Source organism: Centropristis striata, chromosome 3 (genome assembly GCF_030273125.1).
Source record: "Centropristis striata isolate RG_2023a ecotype Rhode Island chromosome 3, C.striata_1.0, whole genome shotgun sequence".
Taxonomy (NCBI): domain Eukaryota; kingdom Metazoa; phylum Chordata; class Actinopteri; order Perciformes; family Serranidae; genus Centropristis; species Centropristis striata.
The window spans coordinates 5,955,175-5,974,135 of NC_081519.1; the positions used below are offsets into that span (position 1 = coordinate 5,955,175).

The 18,961-nt window shown below is 39.3% G+C and overlaps 2 protein-coding genes across 2 annotated transcripts; one reads left to right on the forward strand and one right to left on the reverse strand.

Annotated features, from left to right (window-relative positions):
- The first annotated feature begins 237 nt into the window (after window positions 1-237).
- Window positions 238-2,604, forward strand: LOC131967680 (green-sensitive opsin-like). Its single transcript, XM_059328662.1, has 5 exons — window positions 238-622; window positions 720-888; window positions 1,077-1,242; window positions 1,369-1,608; window positions 1,713-2,604. Exons 1-5 carry the CDS (start codon window positions 238-240, stop codon window positions 1,809-1,811), a joined length of 1,059 nt encoding a protein of 352 aa, XP_059184645.1. The 3' UTR covers window positions 1,812-2,604.
- Window positions 2,605-7,630: 5,026 nt separating this feature from the next.
- On the reverse strand, window positions 7,631-10,148 carry LOC131967696 (green-sensitive opsin). The gene is made up of 5 exons (XM_059328663.1): window positions 9,680-10,148; window positions 9,370-9,538; window positions 8,616-8,781; window positions 8,265-8,504; window positions 7,631-8,102 (listed from the first exon to the last, which is right to left on the reverse strand). The coding sequence occupies exons 1-5, from the start codon at window positions 10,041-10,043 to the stop codon at window positions 8,004-8,006; spliced, it is 1,038 nt and encodes a 345-aa protein (XP_059184646.1). The 5' UTR covers window positions 10,044-10,148; the 3' UTR covers window positions 7,631-8,003.
- Window positions 10,149-18,961: the final 8,813 nt, after the last annotated feature.

Genomic DNA, 18,961 nt, shown 5'->3' on the forward strand with positions numbered 1-18,961 from the left:
GAATCAGGTTGATTATTTAAGCAGGATTAGGAGAAGGTCTTATGTGGAGCAAATGCATTCCTGTCCTCACAGCCAGTGATAAGATTAATTACTGGTTCTCCTCACAGTCTTTTAATCCTCTTTTGGCAATGTAATAATTGCTTAAGTGGTGGGGTATAAAAACACACTCCATGCTCTGTCCACCAGCAGTCTTGGTGTATTTAGCTAAAGAAGCTCAACAAAACAAGACTATTGAAGATGGTTTGGGAGGGAGGAATCGAGCCTAATGGCACAGAAGGCAAGAACTTCTACATTCCCATGTCCAACAGGACTGGGATTGTTAGAAGTCCTTTTGAATACCCACAGTACTATTTGGCAGATCCTATCATGTACAAGCTTCTAGCTTGCTACATGTTCTTCTTGATCTGCACTGGAACTCCCATCAACGGTCTGACCCTGTTGGTTACGGCTCAGAACAAGAAGCTCCGGCAACCTCTGAACTACATCCTGGTCAACCTGGCTGTGGCCGGACTGATCATGTGCGCCTTTGGATTCACCATCACCATCACATCTGCTGTGAACGGCTACTTCATTCTTGGAGCCACTGCCTGTGCTGTTGAGGGATTTATGGCCACACTTGGAGGTATGAAGTATACTTTACCACAGAGCAGCTATAATGACATGAAAGGCTATTTGAGAATTTGTGAAGCTCTTGTCTAAGATGCCTTTTCTCTTCACAGGTGAAGTCGCTCTCTGGTCCCTGGTAGTCTTGGCTGTTGAGAGATACATCGTTGTCTGCAAACCCATGGGAAGCTTCAAGTTCACCGGCACTCATGCAGGAGCTGGAGTTGCTTTCACCTGGATCATGGCTTTTGCATGTGCTGGACCCCCACTGTTTGGCTGGTCCAGGTAAATCACCTTTGTATTTACTTAAATATTGTATTTACTAAATATGACGTAAAATATCTAGATTTAAAAACATTAAGAACCACTCAAAAGTGTAGAAGCATAGTTATGAGGTTTGCAGATACTTTAGATGCAGAACTTGTTGAAGTGTTAATGATTTGCAACCATTTCTCTTCTTGGACCTCACACAGGTATCTTCCTGAGGGCATGCAGTGCTCCTGCGGACCTGACTACTACACTCTGGCTCCAGGCTTCAACAACGAGTCATACGTCATCTACATGTTTGTCGTTCACTTCTTCCTTCCCGTCTTCATCATTTTCTTCACTTATGGAAGCCTTGTGCTGACAGTCAAAGCTGTAAGTGAAGTTTAGCATTCATGTAATGTGTACCTCATTCAAAATGCAAATGCATCTATTCTATGGTTGCTTTTTTCTGTCTCTGCTGTGAATTCTGATTATGTTTCCTGGTTTCCAACACTTCAGGCCGCAGCAATGCAGCAGGAGTCAGAGTCCACCCAGAAGGCTGAGAGGGAAGTGACACGCATGTGCGTCTTGATGGTCATTGGATTCCTGGTAGCTTGGGTGCCATACGCATCTTTTGCCGGTTGGATTTTCATGAACAAGGGAGCTAGCTTTACTGCCCCGACAGCAGGTATTCCTGCCTTCTTTGCAAAGAGCTCAGCCCTGTATAATCCTGTTATCTACGTGCTGATGAACAAACAGGTTGGTTCAGTATATTGTCTTTTTTCTAGTATTTGCTTTCCTGTTCTTTGTTCAGTCCTGAACTATGTAACTCGTTTCTGATTTTGCTTTGCTCTCTTTTTCAGTTCCGTAACTGCATGCTGAGCACTGTTGGAATGGGCGGCATGGTGGAGGATGAGTCCTCAGTCTCTGCCAGCAAGACAGAAGTGTCCTCCGTCTCTTAAATACAAAGACATTTTCGTACACCTGGACATTTTCCTTTCGATGGTCTCTTTGGTTGTGAATAAACCTGGATGTGGACTAAGTGAAGATCAGGGATGTCTGGAGTACTTGCCCAGTGATGAACAGCTCCAGCAACAAAATCAGAAACTGCATTTTCTGTTTGTTTTTTTTATTGGAAGGATGTTGGAACGTGTTTGTCATGTAGATGTGATTTAGAATCATTGCAAATAATGGTAAGATCTGTGAATGCTCACTTTGACTCTTCTTGCTGTCAGAGGTTACTCACTGAAACATTTAAACTATTTTGCATTATGGAATCTGCTCAACATCCTGAAAGAAAATTTGGTTTGAATGCAACAATATTCTTTTCTTTCTGTTTCATCAATGGGAACACACTTTGTATTGGGTTTTGGTTTTTTTTGTTTTTTAATTGAGCAACTGTATAAGTTGTAAAACTCCACGTTTCTGTCACTTGCTGGGTTGGTCAACCTGAACTGTAAACTTTGTATATATTAATGAACATAGATAAATAAATGCATGCATAAATATGTGTTGTCACATTGAGTTAATTTCAAACAACATGCCAAAAAAATACAGGCTGCCAATCATGTAAAAAGGTGATTATTAGGGGGTAGTAAAGGACAAGTGATTATACTAGTAGTTTAACTACATTTCGCAATAGCTTGCTGATAGGTCAACAATGTGTATCATATTTGCATAGTATAGTATATTTGCATTTGCATAGAAGTAATCATTTAAAAAATGATTTAAAATGTTTTCTTTTAACCCTTTTTTTTTTTTTTTTTTTTAAGTCAACCACTGAAGCTACAAACATCCTAGGGCAGACCTGGGCATTGGCCCAGAAATTACAAATAAATACAACCGCAGTGCTTTTATTTTGAAGGCGATTTACGTATAACTGAGTTACTCGAGGTACCTTGTCAAAAACACCTATTGCTTTTTGCATGAAGGTAATAAATTAACAAGTTAATAAATTCCTTGGTCACCTTGTGAATCCACCGTAAGAGCTACGAGGTGGGAAAACAATGACAAACATTAGCATTAGCACTTGAGCAAACAAGCACTTTTACTATAGCCTAGTTAAAACAACAAATATAGCCGCTAATAGGCTATATATGACAGAAGAAAATAAACTTTAACAAACCTTGTGTCCTGTCAGCCAGCCACTATAGAAGCCTTTTTCATACTTTATATCAACTTTATACAACACACTCGTTATTATTTACCGTTCATTTTTCATATTAACAGTTCCACTTATTTCCTGTCACTACCTTTCAAAATAAAAGCACCCGTTTCACACTGGACAGCACCTTTTCAAAATAAAAGCATCACAACATTGTAAAACACCTAGAAAATGTACAAACATCAAAAACAAGCTATATAATTAAACACCTATAGGAACCTTGCTAAATGTCATTTACAGTTGAGTTTAACATAAATGTTAGTGATTGGAGTATTTACTACTGGTTACTGCTGTATTTGATTTACTCCAAATTAACAGTCTTAACATAGATAGATAGATAGATAGATCGAACTTTATTGTCTGTCACGAGTGACAGAAATTCATTTTTGACAGGCTCATATAAAAAACACTAAGAAACAAACAAACATTAAAAACACAAAAAAGTGTACAATCATGCTAAAAAGGAGGGGGGGGGGGGGGGGGGCTGTTAAAAGCAACAGAGTGTTCATTTTTTGTTGTTCAGGGTGGTTATTGCAGAGGGGACGAAGGATTTTTTGTAGATGTTTTTCCTGGCCAGTGGAACCTTATAGCGTTTGCCTGATGACAGCAGCTGGAAGCAGTGGTGGAGGGGGTGAGAAAAGTCTTCTGTGATCAGGGTGGCCTTCCTGATCACAGACCGGCTGTACAGTTCTGAGAGGGGGGTTTGTGGTGCTCCAATGATTTTGCCGGCCTGGTTAACTGTACGGGAAAGTTTGGTCTTGTGTTTGGATGAGAGGAGACTGTACCAGGAAGAGATATTGAAAGTGAGTATGGATTCAATGAGGGACTGGTAGACCAGAGTTAAAACATGTGTGCTGACATTGAAAGTCCTTAATTTCCTCAGCAGGTAGAGGCGCTGTTGGGATTTTTTAAAAATGGTGTCTGCATGCTGAGAGAAGGAGAGGCAGTTGTCCAGGTCAGTTCCAAGGTATTTAAAAGACTCAACCTGCTCCACCAGCTGACCCTGGATGCTGAGTGGTTTAAAAAGAGCGGTTGCTGACTCTCTTCTGCCCCCACAGCACAGCTCTTTGGTCTTCTGGACATTTAGCTCAAGACAGAGCTGGTTAAAAGTCTGTGCCAGGTTTTCAACAGCCTGCTGATACCGGTCCAGAGCAGTGGTGTCAGTCAGGTGAGCCACCAGGGCCATGTCATCTGCATATTTAAAAAGGTTCATTCCCTCACTGTTACAGGTGAGGTTGTTTGTGTACACAGAGAAGAGAACGGGAGATAAAACACAACCCTGGGGAACACCTGTGTTTAAAATCAGCTTCTTTGATTTAAAACCATTTAAAAGCACCTGTTGTGGCCTGTCAGTTAAAAAACTCTTGATCCATAAAACCAGTGTGGGATGAACTTGGAGGTCTAAAAGAGCATACAGCAGGGTGTCAATGTGCACAGTGTTAAAAGCAGAGGAGAAGTCCATAAATAAGATCCTGGTGTGAGGGTGAGGGGAGTCCAAATGTTTCGTGACGGTGTTCAGCAATGTGAGACTTGCGTCCTCAACCCCCCTTTTTGCCCTGTAGGCAAACTGAAAAGGATCCATTTTATGTGACAGCATTTTGGCCAGGAGGTCACACAGGATTCTCTCCATGCACTTGCACAGCACGGAGGTCAGGGCCACTGGTCTGTAGTCCTTCAGCTCCTTAGCTGGAGTTTTTTTGGGGATGGGAATTATGGTGGATTCCTTCCAATTTGTGGGGACATTTCCTGAATCCAAGAGGCACTGAAACAGTCTGGTGACCACTCCACCTAGCTGAGCAGAGCAGTCCTTCAGTACCCTGCCTCTGAGCTTGTCAGGGCCAGAGGCTTTATGTGGTTTGACCCGGTGAAGGATGGAGGTTACCTGCTGCTTGTTGATGGTGATGGCTGGGTGGGGGAAGATGGTGGTTGAGCAGTCAAAGTCAAAGTTGGGTGGAGTGCTATTGTTGTTGAACCGGGCGAAGAAGATGTTGAGTTGTTCTGCAAAGGGGGCGGGGTCCGGAAGGCTGGCCACTGCGGGTTTGGCAGCTCTGTCCATCATAGTATTTAGACCCTGCCACGCTTCCCTTGCATTGCCAGATGTTAATTTTTGCTCCACCTTGTTCTTGTAATTGATTTTTGAGAGCCTAGCCATCCTTCTGAACTCTTTCTCCAACTCCCTCACTCTGAGTGTGTCCCCTTGCAGGAATGCTGCTTTCTTTTGGACTAGGCAGATTTTCATGTCCTTTGTAATCCATTTTTTATTATTTGGGTGAATAGTTATCTGTTTAGTCTGTGTCACTGTGTCCTCACAAAATAAAAAGTAGGAGGTTAACACATCAGTTAGCATGTTCAGATCATTATCACAGGTGTCAAAAAACAAATCCCAGTCTGTCAATTCAAAGCAGCCTTTCAGTGCTTCAGTTGTTTCATCATTCCAGACCTTTATTGTTTTTGTGATGGTTTCACCTGTCTTTAGCTTTGATCTGTATGTGGGAAGCAATAAAATAACATTGTGGTCAGAACGGCCAAGTGGGGGTCGTGGTTTTGAGGTATATGCACCAGGAATATTGCCATAGCACATATCCAGTATATTCTGTTTTCTGGTGGGGGTCGTAACATACTGCTCTAGGTCTGGCAGATGTGTGGTGACATCACACCGGTTAAAATCCCCCAGCAGAAATACAGGCTGTTCTCCAGTTTGGTTGACTACTCTGTTGTAGTGGTCAGATAAATGTTCAGCAGCAAGGTTAAAATCAGGGCCTGGAACATATGCTAAAATGACAGTGATCTGAGAAAATTCTCTTGGTAAATAGTGTGGTCTGAACGACACAGTCATCAGTTCATAGTGTTTGCAGCAGACAGTCTCTCTCACTGTGATGTTTGTTGCCCAGCTGTGACTGACAGCCATACAGAGCCCGCCCCCAATTGACTTCCGTGTTCTCGCTGCATCCCTGTCAAAGTGGATGATTTTAAAACAATCCAGACAGAACTCCGTATCCTCCGTCAGCCATGTCTCTGTAAAACAGAAGAGACTAGTCTGCCGGTAGTCCTGGTCAAACTGGATGAGTGTGGAGAGCTCCTCCGTCTTATTCCGCAGCGATCTTACGTTTGACAGCGTTATTGCAGGTAAAGGTAGACGGCTCCCTCTCCTCCTCAGCCTGTTCCGTATCCCTCCTCTTGACCCCCTTTTCCTTCGTATCCGTCTCCTTTTATGTCCACGGAGTAGTTCGAGAGGTATATTGTCTGTGATGGGGGATATTTGAGCGGCTGTCAGTGGCTCACGGCGGCCCAGCTCCAGCAGGTATTCCCGTGAATAGGTGAGCCTCTCTGGGCTGACAGTGAACGGCGATTGATAAAGTCCGTTTACATGCCTTGGACCGATGATCAAAAGCCAGAGATAGACCAGGGAAAAAACTGTTGCTATTAACATGCTGCCCTCCAAAAGACGAACAAAGACAAGCAGTAGAAGTACCGAAAAAACACACTTTTCCCACACACACACGTGAAGCCCGTCAGGAGTCGCTCACTCACGTAGCGCCCCCATCCATCCATAACATGTGTTCTTATCAGTAACAGCTCAAAACTAGATAATTTACTTTATTTCATAAAGCGGTTAAATTAATACTGAGCAGAATTTAGTTCAGAGTGTTGGTCCTGCCCCGTGACTTTCGTGGTATTGGTCATGTGGCCCCTTGGGAAAATTAATTGCCCACCCCTGTTCTAGGGCCATAAAATGTATTTTTTTTTTTTATTCATTATCCTTAACCGCTTATCCAAACTCGGGCAACGGGGGGCTGGAGCCGATCCCAGCTGACTGAAATGGGGAGAACATGCAAACTCCACATAGTAGAGCAGCAGGCCAGAGTCAAACCAGCGACCCTCTTGCTATGAGTGCTAACCACTACACCATCCTGCACGCTCTTATCTCTTGTCCTTACTAATTTGATTTATTGCTCTACCATAATGCTACTTCTATCATGATCCTTTAATCCAACACGTCATTATTGTCAGATGCCTCCTGCACTGACCCTCTCCACAGGCAGGATGCAGAGGCATGTGTAGGGCTTGAGAAGAGATAAGACATAAGAGCGGGGTTAACACAAACCTCGGTGTTCTAAGTCTTGATAAAATATACTGTCCTAGAATGTTTATAGCTTCAGTGGTTGACTTTCCAAACAAAATGGGTGAAAAAAAAACATTTAAAAAATAGATTTTTGTGATGACGGATTCTAATTATTTCCTGGATTAGCCTTTTAAACATTTCTGTCTCATTATTTAATGTATAACAATTTGTGAATTTATTTTCAATTATACTATATCACTGAATATATAATTTTATAGTTATTGTGTGCCATGATACCTGTCAGCACCTAAGAAGACACATTTTTGCCAAAATGTCCTTAAACCGAATAAAGTCTGCTGCATATTTTTGTTAAGTCCTCCAAAGTTATGTTTTTTTATTTTTTAGCATTGGTTTTAGTATTGGTTTAATAGGTAATTGTTATTTATAAGCAAATAAGAATAATTGCAATAGAAATCCTTACAAATCTCAGCTTCAAAGTAAAGTTGTGTATTAAAGAAAGATACCAAAAACCAAGAAGTCTTTTCATTAATGCATTTAATAGCTTCTATCAACACTTTTGTGTTTATAAAACATATACAGAATATTATGACAGAGGCCAACAGATATGCTAACCTCTCCTTGTCATAACCACTCACACCTCCAGGTGTTCTTTTTTTTTTTTTTTTGCTTGATTCTTTTTCAGATGAGGTGTGTTTTTTGGAGTCCAGTTGTTATCAAAGACACAAACTAATGAAGAATCTGCAAAGACAAAAAATGTTGTATCTTGTATACTGAAATCAATGTCCATTTGTTGCAGGAAAAAAGTACTTTGCTTGTATCCATTCATTCTTTTCCATTTTAAGACAGGCATTCAGAAGCAGGAAGAAATCAGGAAGGAGGATGTCTGGAGTTGGGAAGTTATTAAGTTTAAGAGACAGAAGAGACTTCTGTCTTGCTGGTTGATACTGAGGTCTCATCATCAACCATACCGCCCATTCCAACTGTAGAGAGCATGCAGTTACGGAACTGAAAGAAAAAATCCAGAGGTAAGATATCAGACCAAATTGAATTGTTTAGCTAATATATATGAAGTAGGACTTCAGAATTATAATGATAGATGAGTCGAAAGATTAGTCATATATTTAAAAATGACAAAAGATTTTTCACAACCTTGATCCTTAAACTGACCTGTTTGTTTAGCAACACATATATAACAGGATTGAACAACGCTGAGCTCTTTGAGAAGAAGGCAGGGATAGCCATGGCTGTGGCTGAGAAAGCAGCTCCTTTGTTGAAGAAGATCCATGCAGCAAAGCTGGCATATGGAGTCCAGGCCACGAGGAAGCCCAGCACCATCAAGAAGCACATGCGTGTCACTTCCCTCTCAGCCTTCTGGGTGGACTCTGACTCCTGCTGCATTGCTGCGGCCTGAAAGTTTGGTCAACATACTTCATTCAATATTCTTTAATATTTATAAGCTTAAAAAAACTACAATTTCATATGCAGTAAAAGCAATCATGTTAGATAAATCTTTCTTACCGCCTTCACTGTGCACACTAAGTTTCCATAACTGAAGAAAATGGTGAAGACAGGAACACAGAAGTGGCAGCTGAACATGTACAAGACGAATGACTCGTTGTTGTAGCCTGGGGCTTGAGTGTAGTAGTCAGGTCCGCAGGAAACCTGAATACCCTCAGGAATGTACCTGCAAATATAATAAAAACATAAAATGTGGGATGCATATATAAAATGTAAAACTGAGGTTGTTGTGTAGCCAGCAGATATCCAGATAATGGATATCAGTGCCAAGACTATTGTCTTCCATTTCCCATGCGTCAGTCATTTTATACAGTCCAATTAGCAAATCCAAACGCGAGAGTGGACCAGATTGTATCACAAATTGCCAGTTAAGCTACGTTAGCTAAGCTAATAAAAAGATAATCCTTGGTCAGATGATAGCCAATGGGTTCAAAGTTTGCATTTCGGCCAAGGATAATTACCCACAGTCATCCAAAGCTTCCTCAAACATGACTGGTCAATACTAATAGTTAAATTGCATTACAAGAAGAAAGTCCATCAGGGTAGGTATCAAGGGCACACAGGTTGTAAACAAACAGAGGTTAACACCACTCCAGATTAACAGCAAGGCTGAAGTGGATGTTTGATTACTTGTGTGATCATGTGACTGCTTGTGTTGTGTCCTTACTAGACCTTTTCTAGTAACAACACCACATTCCAACATCAGTCATTAGCCCAGGCACCCTTGCATCTGTGATCGACACTGGGGAATTACCTTGACCAGCCAACAAGAGGAGGGACAGCACAGGAGAGAGCCATGATCCAGGTGAATGCACAACCTGCTGCGGCATGGGCGGCTGTAAATTTGAAACTACCCATGGGTTTGCAGACCACAATGTATCGTTCAATAGCTAGAACCACAAGAGACCACAGAGACACTTGACCTGTTGATAAAGAAGAAAACAGACGTTGTTATGAGCACCTTGTGCTTAGGCTTACAGACTTGACTTAAAAGTCTGAAAGAACTACATTTTTCGCAATCTATGTACATGATAGCGGCATATCAACATTGTTCACAAGATTACCTCCAAGTGTAGCCATGAATCCTTCAATAGCACAGCCCAGTGTTCCCAAGGAGAAATAGCCCATGATGGAAGTATAAAAAGTGACTGTGAATCCAAAGCAGACCATGATCAATCCAGCCACAGCCAAGTTGACCAGGATGAAGTTCAGGGGTTGCCGGAGCTTTTTGTTCTGAGCTGTGACCAGCAGTGTCAGAGCGTTGATGGGGAAACCAGTGCACATCAGGAAGAACATGTAGAGAGCCAGAAGTTTGAAAAACCATGGATCTGCCAAATAATACTGAGGATACTCGAAAGGACTCCTCACAAGCCCCGTTCTGTTGTTCAGGGGGATATAGAAGTTCCTACCCTCTGTGCCGTTCTCCATCTTTGGAAGATAGGATTTGTATTGGCAGAGCAGAGCAGAGGTAGCCTGGAGCACTGTCAATGCAGCCAAGAATCTGTATACTACAGCAATGGTTATATAGTCCCCGGGGGAGCTAAGAACATAAACCAAGGGGGCTTTCGTGCTTCTAATCTGTCATATAATCTGTCATATAATCACTACTTGCACAACAGAACAGGTGTTGTTTTTTCAGGATTGGAATAATGAATGAATCAGAAAAAAAAATCAGAAAAACATCTATTTTTCATGAAGACAAATTCCACTCCATAGATCCACTTTTAATTGACTTTATACTACCTTAATCTACTACAATTAAAGGAAGTCTCGGACTGATCTGATTAGCACACTGTCCAGTTAGGCTGGATTCAAATATCTTAATAGGATTTCAGAGCGGAGGCCACTTTAGATGGCAAAGCCGTGCTGCAGCTGCACCAGTGCTGTAGAAGAAGACAGGATGGTTTTCATTTTTCAAACATGATAGATAGACACTGTAGTTGGATTTTTTTTTTTTTTTTAATGTACTGGTAGATTTTAAATGGAGCTAATGCATTTTCTAAAACATGTGACTTTCTGTAATTAATAATAATGTGATATCACAAAGACAAAAAGTTGCTTATCGTCTGCGTAAAGTTGAACTCAAGCATTATATTACTGAAATGCATGTTAATTTATATCGAAATCTTTCCTCCCAAACGAACATTTGTACCATGAGTGCAATTTCAGTGTTAGAGTAAGGGAAATTAGCAAGAGCTGGTTCACCACTTCAGAGCAAATAATATTTCGATTTTAAAGATGCAACGCTTTTACCTAGTTAACCCAACAAATACCTTGGGCTTCCTTACATTGATGGCAGTATTTAGCAGTATTCAGTGTGTAAATACCTCCCTTTTTCATCCTGAGCATCAGTATTAGGGAATGTATTGTTAAGCCATCATTTCAGTTAAGTGTTAACACATGCAAGAACCAAATTTCATGATTTTATTAACTTTGACAGAGTGCTAAAAGCATGCAAAACTGGTAAAGAAAATAAAGCCTATGGTGAAGGTTAATAAAAAAAGTAGGTTCATGCAGGACATTAACTCCAGTGACCTGATGCGCTATACACCAATCCAGCACTTTGAGGTGACATCATAATTTTTTGTGATATTATGGTGGTAGATAAAACTTCATTGTACCCATATGTAGCATACTGTTCCTCATACTTTTTCACTCACTGGCAGCACGCACAGGAACTGTTGTATGTATAGAATTTTTTTTTAAAGAGAATATGCATTTCACGATCAGCTATCCTCTTTTGTGTTTTTCTTGCTTTGAGAAATTAAACATGTGGATAGTGTTCATCATTAACGTAGTATTGCTGTAGTCAGGCTTTGGAATTCATAAAGACAAACTTAACACCTTGAGATGATCCTCTTACAGAGGTGTGAAGTCAAGCCTAAGAGCATCTACCATTCTCAGGGGGTTAAATAAAGGTAAAGCAATGTTGTTGTTTTGCAACCTAAAGCGGGTTAGCCTCATTAAAGTCCAGTATTACAAGAGAAAATGTGAATAGCGGGCTATAAGTTTTGTCTAATGTACAGATACATGTAAGTATTTGTTTTAGTTCTTCATAGTTTGGGCTTAGAGAGTATTGGCTTTGTTTTGATATTTCAAGAAGTCCACAAACCTTTTTCCATACCTGTTGGGCTCACTGGAACCTATTAAAGCCTGTTAACACACCGTATCATCACAGTATACAGTGCTATAGTCAAAAAAAGCCTAAACATGTATTTCTGTTCCAGTACAACTTCCCTGTTCTCACAGGTCTGAGTGTTACAACTATAATGGAGAGCCAGGTAATCCATTCATTGGGAGATCAGAGGGATTGTGTTCTTATTTCATTAGTTAATCAAGAACCCATTACCAGTTACCAACTACCTTGCATGCAAATGGCAGCAGTTAATTGTAAACCAATAGCTGCAAGTAGTTATAGTCAACAGGCTTTTGGATTTAGACATTGCTTGAATTAACTAACTGACTAGACTGTGCTTTGAAGATCAGACGGAGATATTTATGAAACCGTCAATCCTGTGAGTGTTAAATAAATTTAAATTCATGCTGTATGTTTACTACTGTAAGATGTCTACCCTCACTCGACTGCCCTGCCTTTAATTAACAGAGAATCAGCAGTGTTTGACATGAATTGTACCGACCCACAGCCGCCTAGCAACAGCCTCTGCTGGGTTACGGTAACGCCACATGCAGTGCACCTTAATGTAAGGATTGGTAGTAACAATAATGCTCATTTTAGTAAAAATTTATTTTTCATTATGATAACATTTGCTGAGGATTTTTTTTATGCATTTATTTTTATTTATATATGGAAAATAATCCTACAACCTGGAAAAGCTGGAAAACCACAAAAACAAAACTGGAAGGTTCAAACAATTTGTAATATTTGCAGTAAACTGTAAATTATCGGTGGTTGCCAAAGGGTTACATGAGAAGGTATTGTTATTATACTGTAGGCCTATGCAAAACAATTAAGTAATTTGGACTCATATCGGACGGTTGCCTCCACGGGGACCATTAATTATCAACACCTGAAAGGGCAGTAAACCGTTTATACCATGGTCACTTCCCAGATACTATTAATTTATATTTTCATGTGTCTTCCACAAACCATGGTAATGCCTGAGGGCTTAATGCCTGGAACAACCATCCCATGAGGTTCTTATGCACTAAAAACATTTTTTATTTCTTCAGTAAATAGGATGAGCCTTAGATTTGACTTGTCAATGCAAAATATTAAGATCACTAATTCCACCAAGCTTTTATCGTGTTTTTAATGTTACAGAAAATGAGCCCAGCAGTGGCGGCGCTCCAGACTACTGTGCTCTCTGGAACTGTGTCTTTTGTCTTTTGTTGTCTGATAAATAGTAAATTAATCAATGCAGCCATTGAGAATATTTGTGACAATAGGTGGCTTGTTAATGTTAGAATGGGCTGGGAGATGATTGGCAGGCTTTGTAGCTGTTTTCAAACCCGATCTGAGCACCCAGAGCGTCCGGAATCACATTTCTAACACCTCCAAATGGGGTTTGGATCAGATTTTCAAAAATTGCATTTCATGACATAAATAGTATCCACTCTGGTCTGCTGGTTTGGGTGGATGGCATGTTTAAAGTAATTGAAATTAACAAATTGTGTGTCTTTTAATCAACCATTTACACTGATGACACTAGGTGAGAAAGTAATTTGATTTCTACTGATCTTACTACCATGTATGGTAATGCCCTGCATGTACAAACAGGAAACCATCTGTCACACAGCTTTATGCCAACTCCCACAAGTGGGATTTCCAGACCAAGGAGCTTGTGTTTATCTGCTTAGCATCCAAAAATTGTCACTAGCAAGCTGTTAAACCGGAAGGGTTTGGCCCTTTCTAATCTTCAATCCTCACAAATTGGATTCACACTTCGTACGCAATTCGGTGGCACTGAGCAGGTTGTCTGGGAGTCAGGCCGCACGTTAGAGGTGACACCTGTCACTTTTAATTCACGTAGTCGTCACAGGTGATTACAGTGACCACACACTGTCTCCAGAGGTCAAAGACCTCAGGTTGACTCTGAAGGCAGAGACTCAAGGTCAGGTAGATTTTATCATGCTCCACTTTCCTATTTCTATTTCTTTTATGTAATAGAAGCTGCATGGTCTTTGTGATTCGATGCATACTCGTCTAATTATGTAGACGTTATGGTTCTATATGTTGTCAAAGACAGAAGTACTTGGATCTTTAAGTAAAAGTAGCAAAACTACACTCCAGCAATACTCTGTTTAAAGTAAAAGTCCTGCATTCAAACTTTTACCTTCTTAAAAAAGTAAAACAACTCATTGAACAGAATTGCCCATACAGAATAATATATATTAATAACATTAATAATATAAATGCATTAATGCCACTGTAACTTTATTTTTGCAGCTATACAGTTAAATGCAGGGTTTATTTATACTGTTGCGAACCCTTAATCAATCTTGTCTTAATTCATAATAATACATCACAATTTCTTTGTATTAATAATCTAAATTGGCAACGTAACTAAAGCTGTTAGATAAACATACAATATTTCTCTCTTAGATGCAGTGGAACAGCTGTATAAAGTAGCAGAAAATGGAAATACTCAAGTGAATAACTCAAAAATTGGTATTGAACAACGTTACTTCAGTAAATGTACTGGCTGGTGCTTGTGTTATATGGTGAAATTGTGTTAACTGTGTGTCAAGATAGACAGATGGATTGCTACTATTTACAGGCCTGTACAATATACTATACATTACGAATGAATATTTCTTTTGCTTTTTCATATTTTAATAACTGAAACCTTTTTATTGTATGCATTACCTTTAACCTAGAAAATCCAGTGTCCAACAATTTAAGTGAATCCAATGTCTTGATTTAGCCTCAGTGAAGGTGTTTTTGCATGAATTTGTTACCTGCTGAGCACTGAACAGTCAAACCGCAATCGAATAATACACCTCTTTCCAATGATAACAACTACAACTACAATTATTCATAAAGCCAGGTATTAAATACTTATTTAGCATAGTTGAAAGCAGTCAGAGTGTTGATTTGCTTATGTGGGGCATCAGGTACAGTGAGGATGTCGCAGCTGAGCTCTAAATGAGATTGATAGTGAGGCTTGGATGCTCCTAAGCCCGGCAGGTGAGAAGTCCAAAGCTTAGATCAAAAGGGTGCCGACCTCATGCTTACACTCACACGTATACGATGGTAAATTGGAATTAGCTTCCTGCTTTACAGCTACGCAAGTGCTTAGCACACTCCTGTGGAGGTTAAGTGATAAAAGTGTTACAGGAAGTGCTGCACTTGTAAAAACAGGAACTGTCACTAATCTGTAAGTGGGTCAGAAAGACACATTATATGACTGATCTAGAACATTTTGAACCACATTGACGTCAATTAATGACCATGCAAAGATGTTACAGACATGCACGCTAACGATGTTACGTGACATGGAACAAAGAGTTCATTTCCAAAAACAGATATCTCTGTTTTGATTTGTTTTCCTAACCCATTGTGACCTGCTGCAATGTTGCAATATTAACTATATAGCTTTTAAGTAACAGCCTCCAAAATCAAATCCCCTTCAGTAAAGAATCTGAATATTCTCCACACTTACAGAGATTTGTGTCTGAATATAAATGGATTGCACTTGTATGGCGCTTTTCTAGTCTTTGCAGCCACTCAAAGCCCTTAAACACGACTGACAGCGCTCATTCACCCATTTACACTCACATTCATACTGGTGGCCAAAGCTACCCTACACGGAATTAATTCACACACCGAAGAATGCAGCATTGGGAGCAATTTGGGGTTCAGTATCTTGCCCAAGGATACTTTGACATGTAGAATGCCATGGTAAGGGTGGGGCAACTGCTCTACCGAACTGAGCCACCACCCCCAAATATGGCCGTTCTAATTAATATCATGAAACAGAACTACTTGGTTACATTTATAACTACTTTCATATATGTCGTAGCTACATAGGTAAGGTAGAATGTGAGGTAGTAATGAACAAAAGTGAACTTACAATGATTCTCTTTAAATTATAGTAAAAAAAAAAACAGCGCTTAAAATTTAATTCATGCATTTGATGGACCTGTGTATTTTCATCATCATTTTTTTAAGCAGAATATTGGTTGTTTACTGGATGTTGCTTGTTGTTTCTCCTTTACATGACAGTAAGTGAAATATCCAAGGGTAAGAGGGATAAAAGGCTCAAAGAACATGGCTGTTTCCACCTCCACCAGTCTTTTCACTTCTCTCTTGTAAAAATCATTGTGAGAAATGATCCATTCATTCATTGTTAAATCGTGATGACCTTCCTGGTAAGTAAGCAAATGGGTCACTGTGTTGCAGTTAGATAAACATGAAATAACTAAACACTTTCTCTAATGGCCTCTCCACAGACCCCAGATCAGTCTAATCTCTGCTCTGGAGAGTGACCCAGACACTGAGCAGCGGAGGATTAAGATCTAATGTTCTCCTCACCTCTCCTACCTGCACATGCTAAATAATGCAGAGATATTACAACACAGTGATACCAAATCAAATAAATATTATTTTTTAGTACATTTCTTTATATTCCCCAACAATTCATGAACATAATGGATATAATTTATTGTCTGCTGTGACATATGTTCTCATTGGTCTGTTAAGCTGAATGTTTTGACCATGACTTCTATCTGATTATCATCCATCCTATTATCGTTTGAAACAGGTGCATCAAATATATGAAGGACACTGCATTTGTTTATGAAACGACCTCTGGTTGTTTGTTTTATTTTGCAGCCCAGCTCAATCTCACCATAGTGGTATACACTCACTTTGCAGTTTACATTAAAATCAGTGCAACCTAATGCAAAAGCGCTGCAAAAATGGCTGACAGCATGAAGAGCAATAAAGACTAAAACAAACAGTTTCGACCTTAAAGCTGTCATTGCCCTGAGCGCCTCCAAGAAATAAATAAATAAAATAAATTCAAAAATTCAAAAACATCTCAATACTGTGGAACAAACAGTGCAATATATTTATCTTAGGTGCAATAACTCCCATTATGTGCCTGTAAATATCCCAAACCTGCTGCTCTCCCCTTCTTCTTCTTGTGCTTTTTTAAAGGTTTTCTTATATTTTTTTCCACTATGTTTAAATTATTATATTCTGTTGAATTATTTTTATTTTTATTTTGCTGTACTTCTGTGCAATGACAAATAAAACTATTCTATTCTATTCTAATTCAGCTTTTGGTTGAAACGGTGTTGACAATACAATCAAACTGTAGATTGTGGTGCTGTGTTTTTGTGCTTTAATAATCTCTAATGTTTCTAATATTTTGTCCACCTAGTTTATCACAATGTTGGTGGAGCAAAAAACAAAAGCAAATGCTTCACTTCTGTGTCAGTGTGCAATGTGACAGCTTCACCAGCAGACAAGTAGCACTACTAATTTATTAATCTTCAGTTTTAGCACATTAGCATCCACATCATTCATTCATTAATTCATTATCCAGTATACATCCACATCGGCTGTTGCACATTTGATAATAAAATAATCTTTAATTGTGCAGACATGCAGGTCAGATCAGATCAGCTGTTGCAAATTTAATAAAACGTTTGTTGAATAACATTTTTCAACAGCTCAAACAATATACATTGAAAAAATATAATAAAAACAGGAAATATAAATTAAGTTTAACAAGAATACAGGTAAAGGTTAAATGCTTAGTGTTAGAGAGAAAGTAAACAATTTAAAAGACCCACTAATAAAAAATATCTATTGCATATTGAATATACAGTGCTACCCTCTCTTAGGTTCTGACAATGCTATGGAGATATCTGCAACAATATAAGGACAACTCATAAACATTATAATGGTAATAAGTTCTAAGTGCTCCTAAAGGCATGACAATGTTTTTAATTTATTTTACTTATGCAGGAATCAGCACCATCACAATTTGTATCTTACATTCATCACAATTTAGGAAATTAGGAAACTAATGTGTAAACAGTATTTAACAGCAGGAATATGAGAGAGTAGGTATTGGTATGACAGCCTACATTGGCAATGTAAAAACTGAGGTGTGTGGGTTTCTGCTGTAAATGAACCACAAAGCGCCCTCTGGTGGTACATTTCACACTGCTCATAGTGGCTCAAAATCAGCAAATGAATGCTGGGGTTTGTTTCTGTTGTTTGGTGCTGTTGTGTGTTGGGGTAACAGCATCGCAGCCAATAATAGGAATGTCATCAAACATGTATTGGTGCTGGTTCTATTATAGGTTTTACTTCTGATTCATTGACTAAAGGAAAATAGCTCAAACCACACCGGGAACTGACAAATTAATGATTCTACACGTGTTTTCTGTAATATTTGTATGTTTTTTTGACACAAGCTTTTAGCTTCCACTTCATATGTAAATCCTATCTTATTGGTCTGTGTTTTTGTGATTAATTTTAGTCGCTGTGCTACTCATACTAATGTCCTCTTGGAACTTGTGTTAGTTTGTCTGTAAGTATTATGTTGAAGTGTGACCAAAAGCAGTCTCAGATCTAAAATAATCCTTCATTTTAAGACTACGCCTTAGCAGAAGTTCCTGCTGGAGCTATGAATGTCATTTACAGCTTCCTGAAGTAAGGTCCTCTTTCATCTGTGGAGTGAAATGTCAGCCAGCAGGTCCTGCTGTCAACATCCACTAGAGGACAGCACTGCTTTAGGACCTGGCTGTAGTATCACTGCTATCAGGTCGGAGAGCCTTTCCTGATTTTACTTAATATTTACTTTTAATTGCACAGAATGTTGTAATTTCCTTATTTGACTGCCTTGGTATTTCTACACTAGAATTACTTGTATGTGTTGATTTCTGACGATTTTTATGTCTGTTTTTAATGGGCCATTGTGAAGCACATGTGTATTGAAAAGTGCTCTATAAATAAAGGTTATTATCATCATTATTATCTTATGTATTTAAAATCACACATACAGAAATAGCAATTCACTTCACTTTAAAGGAACTTTTTTTTTTTACAAAAACTTTACAGCTTGGCTCAGCTCATAAAACATATTAGGCTGCAATATTCTAAATATTCACAAGCAGGTTTAAGTTTCACACTGTGTAAGAGCATGGATATACTAACTACTGCAGCTAATGCTCTGTTCAGACCTGGAGGAGGAGGAAGATGTTAGAGACCTTATTGCAGCAGGTGGTTAGGAAGCAGGAAGTCCTGCAGCGCCCCCCAGAGGCCAAACAGAACAGGTGTATGATAGGAGACAAACTATGGCTGTGTTTGCTGTATTACTACAAGAAATGTGGAAAAAAAAATGCTCATAAAGTCATAGAGTAGTAGT